Source organism: Drosophila virilis, chromosome 4, assembly GCF_030788295.1.
Source record: "Drosophila virilis strain 15010-1051.87 chromosome 4, Dvir_AGI_RSII-ME, whole genome shotgun sequence".
Classification (NCBI taxonomy): Eukaryota; Metazoa; Arthropoda; class Insecta; order Diptera; family Drosophilidae; genus Drosophila; species Drosophila virilis.
Window position 1 is genome coordinate 23,965,823 of NC_091546.1, and position 18,697 is coordinate 23,984,519.

An 18,697-nucleotide genomic window follows, 5' to 3' on the forward strand; every position below is an offset into this window, starting at 1 on the left:
AAAACTCATTTTGGTAGCTAACGAGCACCCATTAGTCAAAAAGGAAGGCACATTACACGCACAAGACTTGGCGCAAAAATACTTATAAGTAAAGACGCCGCCCAATCAGCCAATAAATAAGGCAATACATGAACGATAAGCATATACTACAAGAAACGTCTACTCATAACAATAATTCAAAATGGGTAGTTAAAAAAAGCCATCGCTTCCGCATAACATGGCTGGCAATAGGACCAAATATACTAGACAGGCAAATTTGGCTAATTTATTAAAAACAAACGACGAAGGCAGCGGAAAATTGCCCAAGTAACGCCAATTGAGCAACAGCCAAAAGAAAATCGATGGCAAACAGCAAAAAAATATTAAATGACTTTCAAATGGTTTTCATTGGGAAATTGAAACCAACAATGCAAACCATGTACATTTTCTTCTCTCTTTTGGTTTTACAGCCAGCCTCATAAATTGCCAATTAAATTGCCAGACAACATCTGAATAAAGAATCTATGTACTATCTGATTGCACACGCTGTGAAGCAGCGAACGTGAGACATATTTATTTATTCATTTACATACAATACCTAAAATATGTCTACGATTTTATATCGAAGCGAAGAATTCGTTCAAGACCTTAAAAATATTATAAAGAAAAATATAAAAATATGAATATATTCTATATATTTTTATTTAAATTAGGTAGTTTGAGTATTTATCATAAGGGAATTAGAAAATTTGATTTAAAATACTGTACAATTAATTGTAAAATGTTATATTTTTGCTTGTGTTTATTTAAATATTTAAATTTTTTGTTCTTTTATAGTTTTTCTTACACTCTTACACACAGCAAACAAGTGTATAGTTGTTTTGTGCAAATTAATTTAACTAGAATAGTCAACTAATATGAGTTCGATCTGGCCTGTCCGTATCGATTTAGAAAGCGCCTACATTTTGTACGTAGGTCCTGCTATATCCTGCGCAATACGAGTTTGTTTCGAATCAGCGATAAATTTCCCTGTTTTAATGATATCGATGTCGAAATCTTGAAAAGAGTGTTGGATAATTGAAGAACGTTTTAAAGTTATTCGGTCCTTGGAAGAACTTAAGACTTTTGATTGTAACGGCTTCTTTTTCCTTTCATTTCTTTTCACGGACGGGTAAATAAAATATTCCCAGCGTATTGGCGATGCTATGAGTAATTTTTGTTCTTTGATAAGGCAATATGATAACGAATAATACTAAAAAAAATAATTAAAAATGTGCTAGAGACAACAAATTTGCTAAGTTGACTCGCATGAAGAATACACCGATCTAGAATATTATATTTTTCGCTACCCCTACTCGTTCCTTTCTAATAGGCTTGAGTTTGGTATTTACTCACATTTAAGCAACTATAGAGGTCGGATACTAAACAGCGCAGCAAGTCACGAAAACATTTCCCATACTGTGTGACTATAGCTGGGGCACTCGCGACTCTTACTTATTTATTTATTTGTTATACTTTCTCTTTGCTATAAACTTAAGTTTGTGGCATAAATAAATTTGAAGTTTTCAATTACCATTATTGCCGTAGTGTTAAAATGAAAAATGAATCTAAAGTACAAGCATCTACAAATAAATTGCATTTATTTTAAATTTCGCTTTGGCACGCATTCAATTCTGAAACAATTTTTCACCTGCACTCTGAGGTAAAAAGCGCACTTGTGGCCTACCAAAAAAAAAGCCCATAAACAAACCTATTAAGTTGGTCTAATGTGAAACACTTTCGATTTCACCCCTCCAGCCCTTGCTCCACATCTGAGGCGAGTTTCTATCGGGCGCTGCAATCGGTTGGTATTTTTATGCTGATTAGCTACGTTAACAATTTGCAGCACGCGAAACTATTTCAACAATTTCGAGTGGCAAAAACTTGTAGCATAAATCGCCGTAGCGGCCAGAGGGCAAAGCTGTTCTATGCCAGAGTTGGAAAACGCCAACAGAGTCTGGGAAAAATTTTAATAAGCCAAGTCTAAGGAAGTATTCGTAATAGAGTAAAATTCATGCGGCGCACACGCGACTTCGTAGACCTCATAATATTGAGAAAATTCTAGCCATTAAAACCACGCACATACACACCAGACACACACACACACACACGCACACTCCAGCTCCTTGTTATAATGCAGTCAAGGACATTTAGGAGAGGCAGGAACCAAAAAAAAAAGAAAATGCTTTAAAACGCGACGTGAATGCCAAAAAAAAATTTATAAAAATAAATTCAAGCACACAGAAAAATGCCATGACGGAAGTATCGCAAAAAAATACTAGAAAAAAAAATAAACGAAAAAATATATAAATGTCAAACGGAAATGACGAGAAAATAGTATGCAATAATATATGTTATAATGTACTCAGAACAGATGCCTGCGATAATGTGGGCGGCAGGAAGTCGTATTCATGTGGTTTAAATTGAGTTTCACTTTTTTTTTTTTAGATTTGTATCTTTAGGTAGTGCATCTCTGCTGGTAAATGTAAAACTTGTGTTTGCTGCAAAAAGATACTTGAATAGGGGAAATGACAAAAATGTTGGCAACGTTGTAAACTTTTTTATGTGCTAATATATTTGTAGAACATATTTTTCCACATTATTAGTTTAAGTTTTGTATGATAACTAACTGGTAATATCCGGCCCTTACCTAGTCCAATATTGTTGCTTCAAATTTGGCATACAATTTTCTTTTCTCCGTCCGTGGAAAACTTATATCTGGCGGTACCATCTTGAGGACCACGGCTTAAGTTATAATACCTAGGGTATTAATTTTTGTTCCCTAGCTCGCCTAGAAACAACAACTATATTCAAATATTATTTGTCGCATAAATTTGCGATTGATTAGAGTAATGCAACTGTTGCTATCGATATTCCTGCTTAACTATTTATAGGGCACACATTTTAAGAAATTTCCACCAACTGTAAAAAAACTATTCGCACGCTTCGCATGGCCACACATTGCTATAATATTTTTCGCTTTACCATGCATAAAATCATAATATATCTTCAACTACAAGTAAAAGTATCTACACCAGATACTACGGACTGGAACTGAATGTGCCAGCAAATAAGTAGTAAAACAGCGAGTAAGAGCCAAGGACTCTGGCACTCAACTGCAGACTGAGACAGAGAACATTGGGCCAAAACGATAAGTGACAAACATGTAAAAGCCAAACAAATGTATATTTTATACATGACATGTTGTTGGGGGGGGCGGGCGTGGGCGTGTGTGTGGGGGTGGGGGGGCCCACTCTGAGTGCCTGGCAAAGAGAGATGCACATCTGTCAGATAAGTATGGAGAGCAGTTTTGGCCCGCAGGTGACAAGTTAAACGTCTTGTAAGCATTTGCATTTCAGGAATATACAAAAAATAGAGAATATAACAAAAAAGGTGTATTTAGATACTCAAGCTCTTGCATGATAAAAATAAATTTGCTAGAAATAAATAAATAAATAAATAGCTAAGAAAAAAAGAGTAAGCAACAGCAAAAGACACATCCTTTATCTGCAGTTCATTTTGCCTTCTACACAAAGACTTCAAAAGGGTTGTTATTGTTGTTGTTGTTGTTGTCGTTGTTGGCAATGGCTTAAAGCATATTTGATTATGTCATGAAATATGCTGAAGGATCTGGGCACCCTGTTTGCCAAGAAAAAGATCAATTTAAGAAATATGCAAATATAAAGCCAGCCTTTTAACCGAAAAAAAAGAAACTGTTTCAACCCCAAAAGCCTTGTGCAAAATTATTATCATACATTTTTTAATATGCGCAATTTAAGCTCGTGTCCTGTTTAATATTTACAATGTGTGTGTGTGTGTGTGTGTGTGTATTGTGTGTATAGACAAAGGCAATTGAAATTGCCAGAGAGACTGCAACAAATTTTGTATCCTGATTGCTTCTAATGGGAAAAGTAAATGTTTTTCCATCCACATGCAAATATTTTGCTGCATGCACATTGTTTTCTTGTTTATTGAACAAATTGTTGCAAAGTTTGCCAAAGAAGTGAGGGGAAGCACAAAAGGGGTAATTTTAAGTGTCAAGTTACAATTTGAAATTAAAACTTGATCAAATTGTGTGAAAATTATGAGAATATTTTCGCATAATCTATCGTTTCCGTTATTTTATCTAAGCATTTAAAATCGTCAATTTTTATACAACTATTTACGATGCCCTTTGCCGACGGCATATATGTTACTCATAGAAAAAGACACGGTACATATATATTTGACCATTATCAAAATATAAGTCGATCTTTTTTTTTGCTTAGTGCCACAAAGCTTAGTGGTTCACATATTTATTTTCATAGCAATTTTGAGAAGTTTTCAAAACCTTGAACAATAACAAACACATAAGTGGAAATAAAAGTTGTAACAGATTGCCCATATTTATTATCCCTGTTTAATAAAATATACAATTAGTATACATTTTATAATTATTTCTTTCAATTCTATATATTTGTATATTTAATATGTCTTCCTTTCAAGTGTCGATTATTTGAATGCCAAAATAGAGAGATGCAATTCTCAACTAACCTAGCTCAAAATGTGGATTATCTGAATTTCTGCAATCTTTTCAAACTGGCACTCTAGCTTCGGTCCACGTAGTGCTAATTGGCAATATCATGTGCCAAAGTGGCACAAATGCACTCTGAATATATATATATATATCTATATCTATATATATGTATGTGTGTTTGGCACTTGTGTCATAATTAAAAGCACTCGTCATAGCTCATTAATGCCCCAACCGCACACATCTTCAATCAATTAATCATTGAGAAGCCTATTAAAACAGACTCATTAAATTAGCAAAGCACTTACCCTTTGAAGGTATCTCGGCTCGAGTGGGCGTGGCAGTCATCATTAATAGCACTGTGTTGATAATGAGCGCAACGCCAGCTAAACGCCCATTGCCAGGGAGGCGTGGCAATCCTCGTCGTGGTCCAAGTCCAAACATTTTCGATAAATCTCTGCAATGGGCAATAGGCTAAATTGTACACGAAAATGCGAAACACTTCTCCACTCTTCCCCGAGGGGTGGGTAGCTAGGTGTTTGGTAGGAGGGACAAGGGAGAGGCACACACGAAATATATGTTGGATGCGGAGTGCTGTGCGGGGATTAAGTGCGGGCGGCAGTAGCTGCAGTTGCCAATGCGCGCAACAGCAAACGTTTTCACCTTTAATCACTTAAATGGCGCGTAATCAACAACAACAACAACTACCAGAATAGCAACAGCAACAACAACAACAACAACAACAGCATTGCAATCAACACCAGCGCCATTGAAATTGAGCGTCATGATGATGGCGAGGCTGTTGACGTGCGGGTTTGCCAGCACTTAACGTCTATGGCCGCCCCATCGACCGTATCCGGATGCGTAGCGTTTTCTAGCTAGACTCAAAAATTTTCTATGCCCTTGCGTTGGGTATCTTAATTAGAGCACACCAAGGGATACCGCCATAAGTACGCAGGGACCTTAAACTTGGGAAAACTAAAATTGTCCAAAAATTAAAATCGTTTTTTGCTAACTACACTTCTTTTCATTTCAGTTTACTTTTATTATTATTTTCTCTTTTGTTTTTTTTTGGTAAAACTCTCCTATGTGTTACTTGTTTTGCTTGAAATATTAGGGTTCCTATAAAAATAATCCTTTTTAAATTTATTTCTAAATCATTTAAATTGAAATATTGTGAATTGTAGATCATTTTAAACTCTTGCAGTTAAAGCTGAGATTTCTCGAAAAATGTATTCACAATATCAAATAGCTCCAAAATGGAATCCTTCTGTTTTGAGAGCGAATGCTATGCAGATAAATTATTGATACTTCATTGATATAGCTCTACTAAAATCTATATTTTTGTGGAATATGTCTTAAACGTGCAATTTTTAAGTTTTTAAATATATATTTTTTAATACATTTTCTAAACTTTTTTTATTCTTATTTTAAGAATAAATTGAATTGTTTTCTGTATCTTATGGGCTGCTTTTTTTGGAATTTCAAATATACTTAGATGAAGTCTCAAGCAAGTCTCTTTTTAAAGCTCATAACTCTTGAGCTTAACCTACATTATCCCACTCCATTTAGCGCTCAAAATGTACTAAGAAGTTATTTATTTTTCAAGCATGTTTTTCCATAATTGACCAGTTATTAATGTTTTTAATCTTCTAAGCTTGATTGGCTTGATTATTGTTAATTTTTTGGTATTCAAGACACATTAATTAAATGCTTCCTATTAATAGATGTCTTTGATTTTTCCACAATTAAATTCTATGAAATACATCTCTATCTGATTGATATAAGATTATTATATTCAGCGTCTGCCGCGGCTAAATGTCTGCAAGGGTATTTAATTTTCGACACAACGTTGTTGTGTGTTGTTCTTTCTCATTGTTGTTGTTGCTGTTATTTTGGCTACATAGTTTGGCTGTAGCTTTTTGACTTTGCCAACGTTTGTTTGTTTGTTTTTGTGCGGAAAGTGAGGCCCGAACGGGTACTAAGAGAGAGGGGGTGGGGGGCGTCTGTTAGGCTGTCGTCGAGTTGGCAAAGCACATTTTGAGGCGTTGTTTTGACGCGTTTGCCAGGGGTGCGGTGCGAAGCGGGCTAACTTTGTTGTTTCCGTCTAGATTAAGTTGAGACAATTAAATGAAATATGCTTAGACAGCATTTAGACAGTAATTTGATTTTGTGCGTTGCCTTTGATTGTTTTTCGCTTAACTTTTTGGCGGCTGGCATTTAAAAGCCCTTAAAAATATTTCAGATACTTTGAGCGAATTTATCGAAAATAGATTAAGTCCTTGTAGTGTAAATATGAGTTTGCATAAGTAAGTCTTTAACAATATTTTATTCTTAACGTTCAAAATAGATTATACGATAAAAATTAAAGTTAATTAACTGGAAATCAATTTATGTAAATGAATAAAAAAAATATATTTAAGGCCAAATTAACGATACGAAACTAAAAAAATCTATACATTAAACTAGCGATGGATGCGAGCCGCACGATGGGGCCTCAAAATTCATTTACTCAAAAATAATTTTATGATTTAGCCTGAAAGTCACGATAAAGCTTGAGAAATAACTACATGAAAAATTGGCCAGGATATGAAAATAATGCAATCGAAGCATATAATTAAAAACGACGACGAATAATTAAACAAAATCCAAAAAGCTCGTCAAAGTAACTAAACAAAAATATTCGACTAAAATTCAGGAAGCCGTTTATCTCGAAGATACAAAAAATTAATTATATAAGTGTACTGCTTATTTTTTGGGATTCGTGACAGAACGTACTTTAAAAAAATCATAAAAAAATATTTGACATATTTTTAATAAATTTTACTAATTTGTCAAGCCGAATACAGACAAAATATATTAATTTTAAAACAATTGTTCTTCTAATTTAATATCAAAAATTGTTTATTTTTGAATAAAAAAAATCGAATTATTTACTCAAATTGTATATTAAAAACTTTTTAGAAAATTGTAACTATTTTAAATAATAGTTCGGTTATTTTCTCAGCTAAATGCGTTTTGATAATTTGATATTTTTATAAATAATAAAAATAACTAAATTCTGGCAGCATCAGAGAGAGAAGCTCTTAATTTTTTGCAGTTCACAAAAGCCAGCAAATGCGTCAACAAAAAAATAAAGAAAGCAGCCCGCAGATAAATTTCAGTTGGCTTCAATTTGCAATGTCAAACTGTCGTCGCCGCGTGTGTTTGTTCGCAGCGCTCGAATCAACTTTGACAAATGAAATGATTACACAAAGTAAACACAAAACACGTTGAACAAACCACCTGTCAGACAGCTGGCAGCACAAGAAAACAAACAGAAAAAAAAGGAAAAAACATAAGCCAAACAAAAAAAGCCCCAAACTCAGGACGAGAATTTGTGTGGGGGACGCTTGGCAAGAGCCAGCGGGCAGCTGAAAACATGGCAACATTTTACAAGCGGAAAGCCAAAGGAATATTATAAGCAACAGCAATAACAATAACAACAACAAGCCAAAACGCCAGCCGGCGGCTAAAATGCCAAAACCGAAGCGAACCGCATCGCATCGCATCGCGTCGCACCGCACCGCACCGAAAATGCATGCCTGCAAAATGGCAATGGCAACACTTCCGCTTCCGGCGCTGCAGGCAGACGTCGCACAGTTGGCAAAACGTTGCACGTTAAGCAAACTGTAGTCAAAGGCGGACGCCGACAGGCGACAGGCGACAGACGAAGGACGACAGACGAGAGACGAGGGACAACGGACGAGAGTCGAAACACAACAAAGCTTGTTAGTGTTGCGCCCCGTAGCGATGACAAAAACAAAAACAACAACAACAACAACAACAACGGCAACAAGAACCAAACAATTTTTGGCAAGCCTTCTGGTGCAGATTAATGGACTACAAATACCCTGTTGAAGGTTTAATATTGTTTCCTAAGGCTTAAACTTAGTAGAAAGTTTAAAAAAAAAAAGTATTTTCATATGTGAAAAATGTTCTAGCATTCATATAATTAAAATTACAAAATGTATATATTTTTAAAGTCAGAATAATTAAATTTTCATTTGTGGTAAATATGTGCTTGAAGTCATAATCTGAATATATATATATATATATATATATATATATATATATATATATACTGATCAGGACTTCAATTGTCTACAACTTTAATAAACCACATGACTACAATTTTTATTAATATTCAGCTTTAAACAGTTTGCAATAGATATTGCTATGAATTTGCTCAGAAAGTTGAAGCTATGAGAAATGAAGTTTCCAGCTTAAGGCAAAGAGTTTCAAGGAATTTCGGCAGCTCATAAACTAAACTGAATAAAAGGCATGCCATTCGAGTTTTTTTTTTAACAAATAACCTATGACAGTATTAACTAAATTGCTTACTAGCCAACAAGGGCAAAGTATAAGCTTAAAAAGTGAGTAGGTTTTCTATATAAAATATTTAACTCTTTTAAACAAATCCCGGTTTTATAATCGGCAGAGCAGCCTTTTAACCTTTAATTCTTCTTATTGAATATAGTTTATAATAATTTGTTAGATTATTTAGTGAATAACAAGAGCTTTCGCCCACAAATAGGTATATGTTACTTTGTATTTGTTGAAAGCGGCTTCCTCTACTTTATTTTTTTATGCAGGGTATAAAAACAAAAGCCCTCAGGGCTGGGCTGTGGGCGGTAGTGAGTGAGGGCTCAGACATAAACAATGGCGACGAAACGTACAAAAATTTTAAACGCTTTTAATATTAAAGCTCGGGGATGGAGGCACAAAGCGGCAGCGACTGAGGCAGGTAACGCGGCACAACACCAGCACCGGAGGTGAAACAACCAACAAAATGCAACACGGCAGCAACAACATCATCAAAATAACAACAACGTGCGCTATCATGCAAAATGCCGCCACAGTATGAAAAATCTACGAAAAATTATTAAAAAAATAAAGAAGCAGCAAAACGATGCAGTGCCGAATATTAAATACCCTCACAGACATCTATGGCGGATCAACAAAGAAAATTGTTTGAGCTTTTGTCTCTGTGAGTGCTTTATGATTAAAGGAAATTTATCTTGATAGGATGTTGACCATGCTGCCATGTCGACCATGTCCCTCAGTCCGAGACGGAGCCATGTAAAACCTTATTAAAAGACATATATTCGGACTGGGTCAACTCGACTGTTGATGCTGATCAGGAATATCTATCATATCATTTAGAGTCTGAGCAGCATCTTGCAATGCGTTGCATATTTCGTGACAAGACTATAATACCCTTTTGCATAGGGCACAACAATAAAACAAAAACCAAATCCTCGGCCAAAGCCAGAGCCAGGCGCACTCAACAGAAAAGTCCTTGCAGCTCCTGGCACTGGGATTCACTGCTAGACTCTCAGTCCGTGTTGGCCAGTTGGCTGTTGCCTCTTGTTATTGTTGTTGTTGTTGTTGTTGTTGGCCTCTTCGTGACGAAAATGTTTCGCTTAACTGGATTTTCAAATATTTATTGCAACAAATTATTTTGCTGGTTAAATGTCGCCTGCGCGCCCCTCACCCACAACCTTTGACCCTTTCTGTCTGGCCTGCTACGCTCTGCCGAGAGTGGTTTTTATGGCCGTTTAGTTTGTTCCATTGCCTGGAATTCGAGTTGAGTTTATTTCTTTTAGTGTGCACAATTGCCAACAAATTAGGGTATTACACAGAAACACACGCATTCACATAAATATGCATTTAAATGCATTTTATTTGGTGCATTTAATATAAAAGAATGCATTTTGCATTGGCTTACAAATTGTTGTTTAAAGCGTGAGCTATTATTTGTTATTAAATATTAAGCAAATAAAATCAATCAATTATGTTAAATTCTTGTTAGCTAGTTAAGCAAATCGAGTTAAGATACTTTTAAATATTGCACTTATATACTTAATAGACGGTGCTTCGATCTATTTTTTCGCAAGAAGCGAAAATGGGCTGAACATATTTTTGTTTCGATCGGATGATTAACTGAAATACAAAAATAATAATTTGCAATATCTGAAACACTTTTTGACTATTCTAATTTTAGCTCCATGCTTTGTATGCTTTTGCATACCTGGTTGCATTTTACAAATGAGGTAAGGCTCGAAATAAAATATTCATATCTTCTTTTCATTCAAATGGCATTAAACAATTTTTGTGTACCTTGCCAAATGCATTTGGAGACATGTTTCACCTGTTGCCAAAAATCTACCCTTCTAGGTGAAAATAGGAATTTAAGTGGTTCCCTAAATTTTAAGATAAGCTCAACCTTATTTTCACTTAAAAGCATTCCCAATAAATCCAAAATAAAATTAACAGAAAAACCGTTGTGCAATATCTTAACGTGATCAGACTTCTTCATCATATATGTAGTCCACAGGAAATAATCGTTCAAAAACTATGTTCTTATAGATAAGCCTTTCTATGTTTTCCTCGCTACTTCTTACCAAACTCAACTGTTATCAACTATGTTACTATATACCCAAATTATTGGGAAACTCATACAAATGACTGCGCATTTTATCTAATAGCTTCTATGGAGAGAATGCCCGATTCTCTGGTTTCTTTTTTCTTTCTTTAATATATAGATATATTTATATCAATTACTACATTTTTTTCTAAATTTTTAAAAATTGTTCATATTTTATTTTCTTTACTACGAAATACGATATTTTTTGGAAAAGCGATAACAAATTTTACTTCTAAATTTATAATAGGTTAATTGTCGATAGTTCTCTTCTTTTGAGATCGCATCACTTAATCACATTCGCCTAACGCCAGCTCTTTTCCTCTTTTCCAGTTGCCGCATTCAATCGAAAGTTTCACATAAACAAACAAACAACAACAACAACATGGCTGTCAGTAGATAAACAAACAGTTTTTGCGCCATTTGTAGTTTATTTGCCATAGATAGATCAAGAGTGAAGAAGGGAGAGCGATAGAGGGAGAGAGAGAGAGACAAGGACAACAGCAATTTCTAATTACATCAAATTAAGCACACACGGAGCTAGAGAAGTTTAGTAGTAACGGTATCTCTGGTGCAACGCGTCGTTAGCAGTGCAGGTGGAGAGAGAGTGACGCGGGGCGAAAACTTTCACTTGATGCGTTCAGAAGTTTTGCGAGCAGCGCTGCCAGAAGCTGGCAATTGACAACAACTCTGGCAACGACAACAATGATAACGACGACAACGAAAACAACGCGACGAACAACATTTCGTGTCAAATCGTATGATAGCGGTAAATGGTAAGCACGTAAACACGTAAACACTCGCAAAATAACGGCAAACGCACGTTACACAGTCACACAGATGTATTTTGGTTAGACGGCGCGCACAGCGAACTCTTAACCATCCGCACAGAAGGACAACCGATGCACGACTAAATGCCAATGGCGTTGACTCGATTGGTGGAAAGACAGCGCCGAGTCGTGCACTTCGCTCCAATTCGTTTTCAGCTCGTGTCCCCACTCGGCTTTTCGAACTTCGAAACTGCTCAAGCAAGAGCGCAATACGAAGAGCATCACTGGAAGCCAACGGTGCCGTTCATTTTGTTCGAAATGAATTGCGCGTCTCACTGAGTGGGTGGCTGGGCGAGCCAGCGACTGGAGGTGAGAGTCCGTAAGGCCGTCAAGTGTTTGGTTTAGTTGCTTAGTGCGTTGATAGGCGCGCTGTGCGCTAAGCACGCGGCACCGGCAGAAATGATTGGCTAACTTTGGTTCGGCATAAGGCCACACTTTACCGCTATGTAGCTTAAGAGTAATTAAGTGCTCGATACGAAATCAAACTGTTATTTACAGCAACAGGCGCTGTTTTGCATCATTTATTTGATATGGAACCTCGTTTTTGACTATTTCACAGGTCGCTTTAGCTGTGGCCTTTTTTTCATATTTACAAAAAAACCAATTAAATGGAAACTTCAAATATATTAAATAGAACACATTTAATTTCTTCCTTGACAATTATCTTATTGTGGCATATGTGTCTCTCTATCCCATCCTGTTAATTGTACTTTAAAATTGTTAAAGAAATGCAATGTCTCGCTTGATTAGGCTCTCATTTAGGTATATTTATTTATATATCTCTCTTTCTCTCGCTTGCTCACTCACAATCTACGAGCTCTGCTCACCTGTCAAAACGCCCCTTGCTCACCTATAATCGTGCCACCGACAGCTAAGCTACTCTTCTTGTGGTCAAATTAGCACGCACATTCAAAAGAATAACTGCATAAATTGGCTTATCTGTAAAAGCGCACAGAATTTGTTGTTGTCTGCTGCTTTTAAGCTAAGTAAATGTCAAAACCAGCAACAACAACAACAACAACACAACAAAAACTACTACTACAACAACAACAACCAGCCAGTAGCAAAGTGGCAACCACAATAAAATTATTCCACATACGCAACGTTGGCTTCTGGCATCATTTAGATAAACATAACTCGGCAAACTTAAAACCAAAAGCTAAAAACTGACCAAAGCTAAAAAAAACAACAACAACAACAACAAACTATATATGTGCATAACTTTATGTACATATATATTGTTATAAGTATGCCCAAATCTTTAGGTTCAAAATATATTTAAAGCGACGAATGCTGCTTGACCAACATTTCGTATTAGAGTGCGGCAACAGTTTTAGCCTCGCCTTTGCCATCATTTTTCACCAGCAACAACAACAACAAACGACAAATAAGTGTGCTCGACTAAGAGATACCCTATAAACACGCTTGCTGCATACGTCCTTTTTCTTCGCTTTGAGCCAAAATAGTTATGAGAAATATATTTTTTTGAATAACTTCGGTGTTTAGAGTCCGTTCTACATGCCATTTTCAGGGCTTGCTTTTGAAGGAAACAATTTCTCTTAGAGTAATAGTATCAAGATAATGAAAATGAATCATATCGCATATAATGTTAAATCGAGGTTAGATACACGCGAAATATCAAGGAATATTAAAATATATTTTTCAATTCAAAGACAACTTTGTATATATTATGTCGAATATACTTCCTTTCGCCTGTTATATACATTTGCTCAAAACCATAATACCCATTTTCGGCGGGTCAAGGGTATAAGAACCTAAGCAACAACAACAAGCAACGCAAAAAGGGACCGCGTTGATGACGACGATGATGAAGGCAACCGAAAACGTTGACAAACGGCAACGTCACAGTTTGAGGCCTGGGAGTGAGGGGTGAAAGGGGAGGTCAACTGTGTAGCTGGCCCCACTGATAATATTTGTGACTTGTGTGCATGCGTGTGTGTAGAGTGTGTGTATGTGTGTTGGTTTTCAAAGCGCATTAAAATATTTTTAAGAGTTTAGCACAAAAATGTGACCATTTATAAAAGAGACACAACAGAAATGAACTGTTTTGCTTTATATTTAACACGAAAAGACTTTGGCCCTAAACGGTATTTAAATAGTACAATAACAATTCATATTCAAATATTTACATTTTTATTCAAAAATTTATAAACAATCGGCTAGTTTAGATATGCACAACATATCCGGATGAACCTTGTTTGAACGACTTCTTGTACAACAACTTTTTTATTGAATGCTTTAAAACAAAAGAACAAGAGTTTAAGAAAATAGTGACTAAAGTTCATGAAGCAAAGATCATAATCGAAAGAATACAAGTGTATCAAGTCATACTGGAAACTAAAGCTAATGAATACCTTAAGAAGGTAAGAACTAAAAGAGAGGCTAAAAAGCTGCAGCTCACTCAGATTGAAAAGTTGTAGCTACGGGATACTTAAGTCTACGATCTTAAAACAATTTCAGGGCCCTGTGATTTAAGCTTGGCTGATTTATGTTGGATCGTTGTTCTGAGGCAATTAAGTTTAAATCAAAACTGAAACGAATATCGTCTAGGATTCGGCTATATGCAAGGAGAGTTCTGGATCTATCAGATGGATCAAAAGGCAAAAAAGAAAATTAGTAAGGAAACTGTTTCAAAATACTTTTTTATGCTATCGATAAATAAACAAGTTTCTTGCCAAACTTTTATTGATAATGCAAGGAGCTTTAAACATTTTGCTTTTGTGTTGGTTAACATGGTAGATGCCAAATTAGCATAAGAAAGGACATAGAAAAGATAATTGCATACATTTGGGTATTTTAAAAATTAAAAGCAACGAATTCCATAAGCTTGGATATAAAACGCATGGGGTATAACAAAGTAGAGCCCGATAATTAGATAAACAAGTGTCAATTTCAGTTGCTTTAAGCCAAATGCAAAGCAAGCGCCTCGAACTGTCAATCCTGTTATTGTGAGCCAATAAAAAAAAAAGAAACATTTGTATATATATACAACGAAATTTAGCAAAGCTCTCGGTAACAAATCCTCTTTGGCAGCAAAGCTGTGTGACCCCTCAACCCTGACAACCCCTTGCCACCTTTACCCTCATCCTCGCCCACTTTGTGCCTTAAGAGCAGCCCGTGGATTGTCATTTAGCTGAGTTTGAACGTCGTCGTGTAAGAAACGACACCCAAAAGTGCGGGCATTAAATGAAAGTTGCACTTTTCTCCTGCATTTGGCCTTATTTTTTTCATTCAATTCTTTACCCCCTTTTTTTTTTATCCACAATTGGCGTGAAATGCAAGCGCATAAAAAAGTGATAAGTAGGAGGAGGTTGCCTGTTCTAGGAGGAGTGGAGTTTTGTTGCTGCTGCTGCTGCTGCTGCTGCTGCATAATGGCGCCCAAGTGGCAAGTGGCAAGTGTCAATTGATTTCTGGGGATGTGGGCGTGGCACTTGCGTGTGTATGTGTGTGTGCTTTAAGCGCATTAGCAGCTACAACACACACACACACACACACAAAAAAACAACAAAGCTGATTGCATTAAAAGCGCAAATTGCTGGCAAAATTCAAGAGCTCAGCAAATATGCTACATGAAAAAAAAAAGGGGAAAAATACATAAAAGCCAAGTAGCTTACCAAAAAAGTGAGACACAAACATTGCACTCATTTATATGGCCAAACCAGCTATAAAATCTGTTCATGTACTTAGCCCTGCCTCAACCCTCCAGCCCCTAACCGAGCTGGCCAGATTGTCCGGTTTTGGCCAGGCATTTGTTACATTTGCCCATTTTCGACCCACTGTTTATGCCAGGCCCAGTCGTTCTTAGCTTGTTTTTGCCAGCCTGCGTAGGGACACAAATTGATTTTGGCCCAAATTCAGTTGAAGTCAGAAGTACGACTATTAGCAAAGGGCTGACCCAATGCCGCATATTAATGCGACTATTTCAGAGTTTTCTTTTTAACCAGCCTCTACCGAAGCGGCCATTGCCCGAGTTGTGGCTGCAAATGCTAGCATATGCAAGACTTCAAGCAATTTCTATAGTTTAACAGGGTCTCAGTAGGAAACAAGTTAAGAAAAAAAAAAAATAGATTAGACTCGCCTTTTCTTTCAATACTTCTCAAATATTGAATTTCTATATATTATTCGATTGTTCAATTTGCTCTACGCATATCGAAGCAGCCGAAACTCTTCAAACTCAAATAAAAATAAATTTTCGCAACGTTTTGTGCGAACATAACCCACACTTAAATAAATCAGTTTAATGTGTACTTAATATTTGCCATTAAGTTTTTATTACTTTTCTGTGCTGGGCACAAGCGTGGCTCAGTGCTGCAGAGCAGGTACATAAATCGGGGTAAAAACACCGTTAAACCAATTCAGGCCACATTCACACACACACACACACACACACACACACACACACATACACATAAAATAAAATATGCCAATTGGTTGCATTGGTATAAACGCTTTGGGCATAATTTGTGACCAGGCCAAGAAGAATTCTTTCATTTAATTTTTGTGACCGTGAGTTTAATCAAAATGGGCCTCTAGAAAAATGTTTCTAGGAAGCTGAAATTTGCACTGTAGTTACCTTATTTGGCGAAAGTGCACGCTAACATTAAGTTTCAGGAAATTCCAGAAGTATGTGTGGAAAATGTGTATGAACAATTTTTGCTTATCAACCGATCAACTTCAAAGTCATTTTTAATCTTTGTAAGAATTTATTTGATAAATTCTGGGCTGACAATATTCTTCAGCATCAAGATTCTCTTCGCAGGCGTAACATAGGCGGCCACCGTCGATTCCAACAGTTGGTTCTTTACTTAAAACATATATTTTTAAATAGAAGTACAGATCAAGATGGGTATAATTCAATTTTCCACGGGCGTGTACTTAGTTGAGAGATAATATCTTAAATTTGATGCACAAAACGTGCCACGGAGAAGCTCTAGATCTACTAGGTAGATTATTGTGTTATAGAAAAACTGCAAATATCCCATATGAATACAATTAATGTAAAAACATAGCGTATTAATAAAATCGTACTACTTCCGATAACTTTATTTCAAGTGTAAAACAAATGCAAAAGACACCAAATATCTTTATATTTGCTCGTTGAACTGTTTAGTTTCCGGCCAGATCCTGGTCTAAGCTTCTACAGATATGATCTGCTTGAAGTTTCTGACACCTGAACTGTTGCATATTTTGGCAGTGTGCAACGTGATTTATGCAACGGTGATTAGTGGCACAAATCAATAGGTAGGCAGCCATAATTGTGGCCTATTCGGCAAATCAATTGCACACTCTGTAGCCGATGGCAAGCAACAGGAAACGTCAAACACTTCAGATGGCAAAAACAATGTGCTCAAGTGGCATGTGGCATGCGGCATTCGGTATGTGGCATGCGGCGCTTGGCATGCGGCGTTTGGCATGTTGCAGACATGTGGGCGTTCCACATGGTACTATTAGCAACATGTGTGCTGCCATTGTTATCATTGCCATTGTCAACGCTAACAACGCCAGCAACAACAACAACAACAACAATTGATCTGCTGATGCACAAACAACAATGACAAGGCCAACAATGCGTTGCCATCTACAAATATTGCAAATGCTGGCAAAATTAATGAGTCCAGCGCCGACTCGAGTTGCTGCCATGTTAGAAGGGCACGCGCTGCCACAAGACCACGCCCCCCGAACTTTATGAACTTTATGAATTAAAGAGTTTACAGCTCTCAGTAATGCAATTGCATTGGAATTTTTGGAATTATTAGTCTATCAAAGATGTTTGGACATTTAAGCGCACATTCGGAGAGTCCTGCATGAACACTTATAAATAAATAATAATTCTTATCATAATATTATGCAAATTTAATAAATGATACAATATTCATATTTTTCTACAATATGCAAATCGGAACATAAAATTCATGGGCGTTTAAGACATAAATGTAAATAGGCTCAAACATAGAGAACAACTAAAAGAGAATCATGAAATATTATTTTGTATTTACTTTTAATATAATAATATAATTTAATTCAAGCAGCTGGTATTGTTTCTTAGCGCATGCAAATAAAATTATATTTATCAATTCGAAAGTTTGCATCGGCTCCACAGTTCGCAGGTTGCAAGTGCAACACATGCATAAATTAAACAACGCCAAGCGGCGAATGGGGCCCGGCAAGTGGGTTTCCTTGTGTGGAGCAGGTGCTGAGTAAGTTAGCTGGTGATGTTGTTGGGCAAGCGTGCATGTTTCCTATTATCGATACAGACAGACATTATCAAGACACACACACACACACACACACACCCACACACACAGGGACACACTCGTTATCACACATACAGATAGACGGGCGCATGCATAAAACATGTCTCGGCAGTGTGGCAGCAAATTGAATCAATAATATCCAATCATGGGTTAACAATGCGAATTGATTTCTAGGTGGCATGCCACGTTTGATATGTATGTAGGATGCGTCAGGTGGCAGGGCCTGAGCCTTAGACATATGCAAACAAGACAATCCAACGATAACAACAACAACAACAACAACAACAACAACAATGAAAGCAGCTGCAACAATTGGCCGCCACTCAAAGAATCCCAACAGTTCCCACTCTCTTTCTCCCTCTATCTGCCTTCCGCACACTATCTTTGTCTCAAGTGTTCATGTAAATATTAATTAAGTTTTGGCTTTTGTTGCATTGGCCTTGTGTTTTTGTGTGCGGCTGGCCAAGAGCCCAAGAGGCAGACAACACATGAATTGTTGCATCCTGCAGCAGGTGTAAGCATCTGTGTTATCAGAAATATTAGTTGCTTAGTTAGTTGGCTGCTGCCTTTGGCCTTTGTTTAATCAACTTATCTA

General features: G+C 36.6%; 1 protein-coding gene across 4 annotated transcripts in view; it reads right to left on the bottom strand.

The window, feature by feature from the left end:
* DIP-kappa (Dpr-interacting protein kappa) overlaps positions 1-18,697 on the bottom strand; it is a 156,345-nt gene that overhangs the window by 47,812 nt on the left and 89,836 nt on the right. For 2 of the 4 annotated variants that reach the window (XM_032437531.2, XM_070209514.1), the window contains exon 4: positions 4,840-4,988. The exons of 1 other annotated variant lie outside the window; for it this stretch is intronic. In XM_032437531.2, coding sequence (XP_032293422.1) covers positions 4,840-4,975 — 136 coding nt within the window. In that variant the 5' untranslated portion in view covers positions 4,976-4,988. Of the gene's footprint in view, positions 1-4,839; positions 4,989-11,515; positions 11,920-18,697 lie in introns of those variants that run through there. One more of the 4 variants, XM_032437530.2, reaches the window with a different exon arrangement.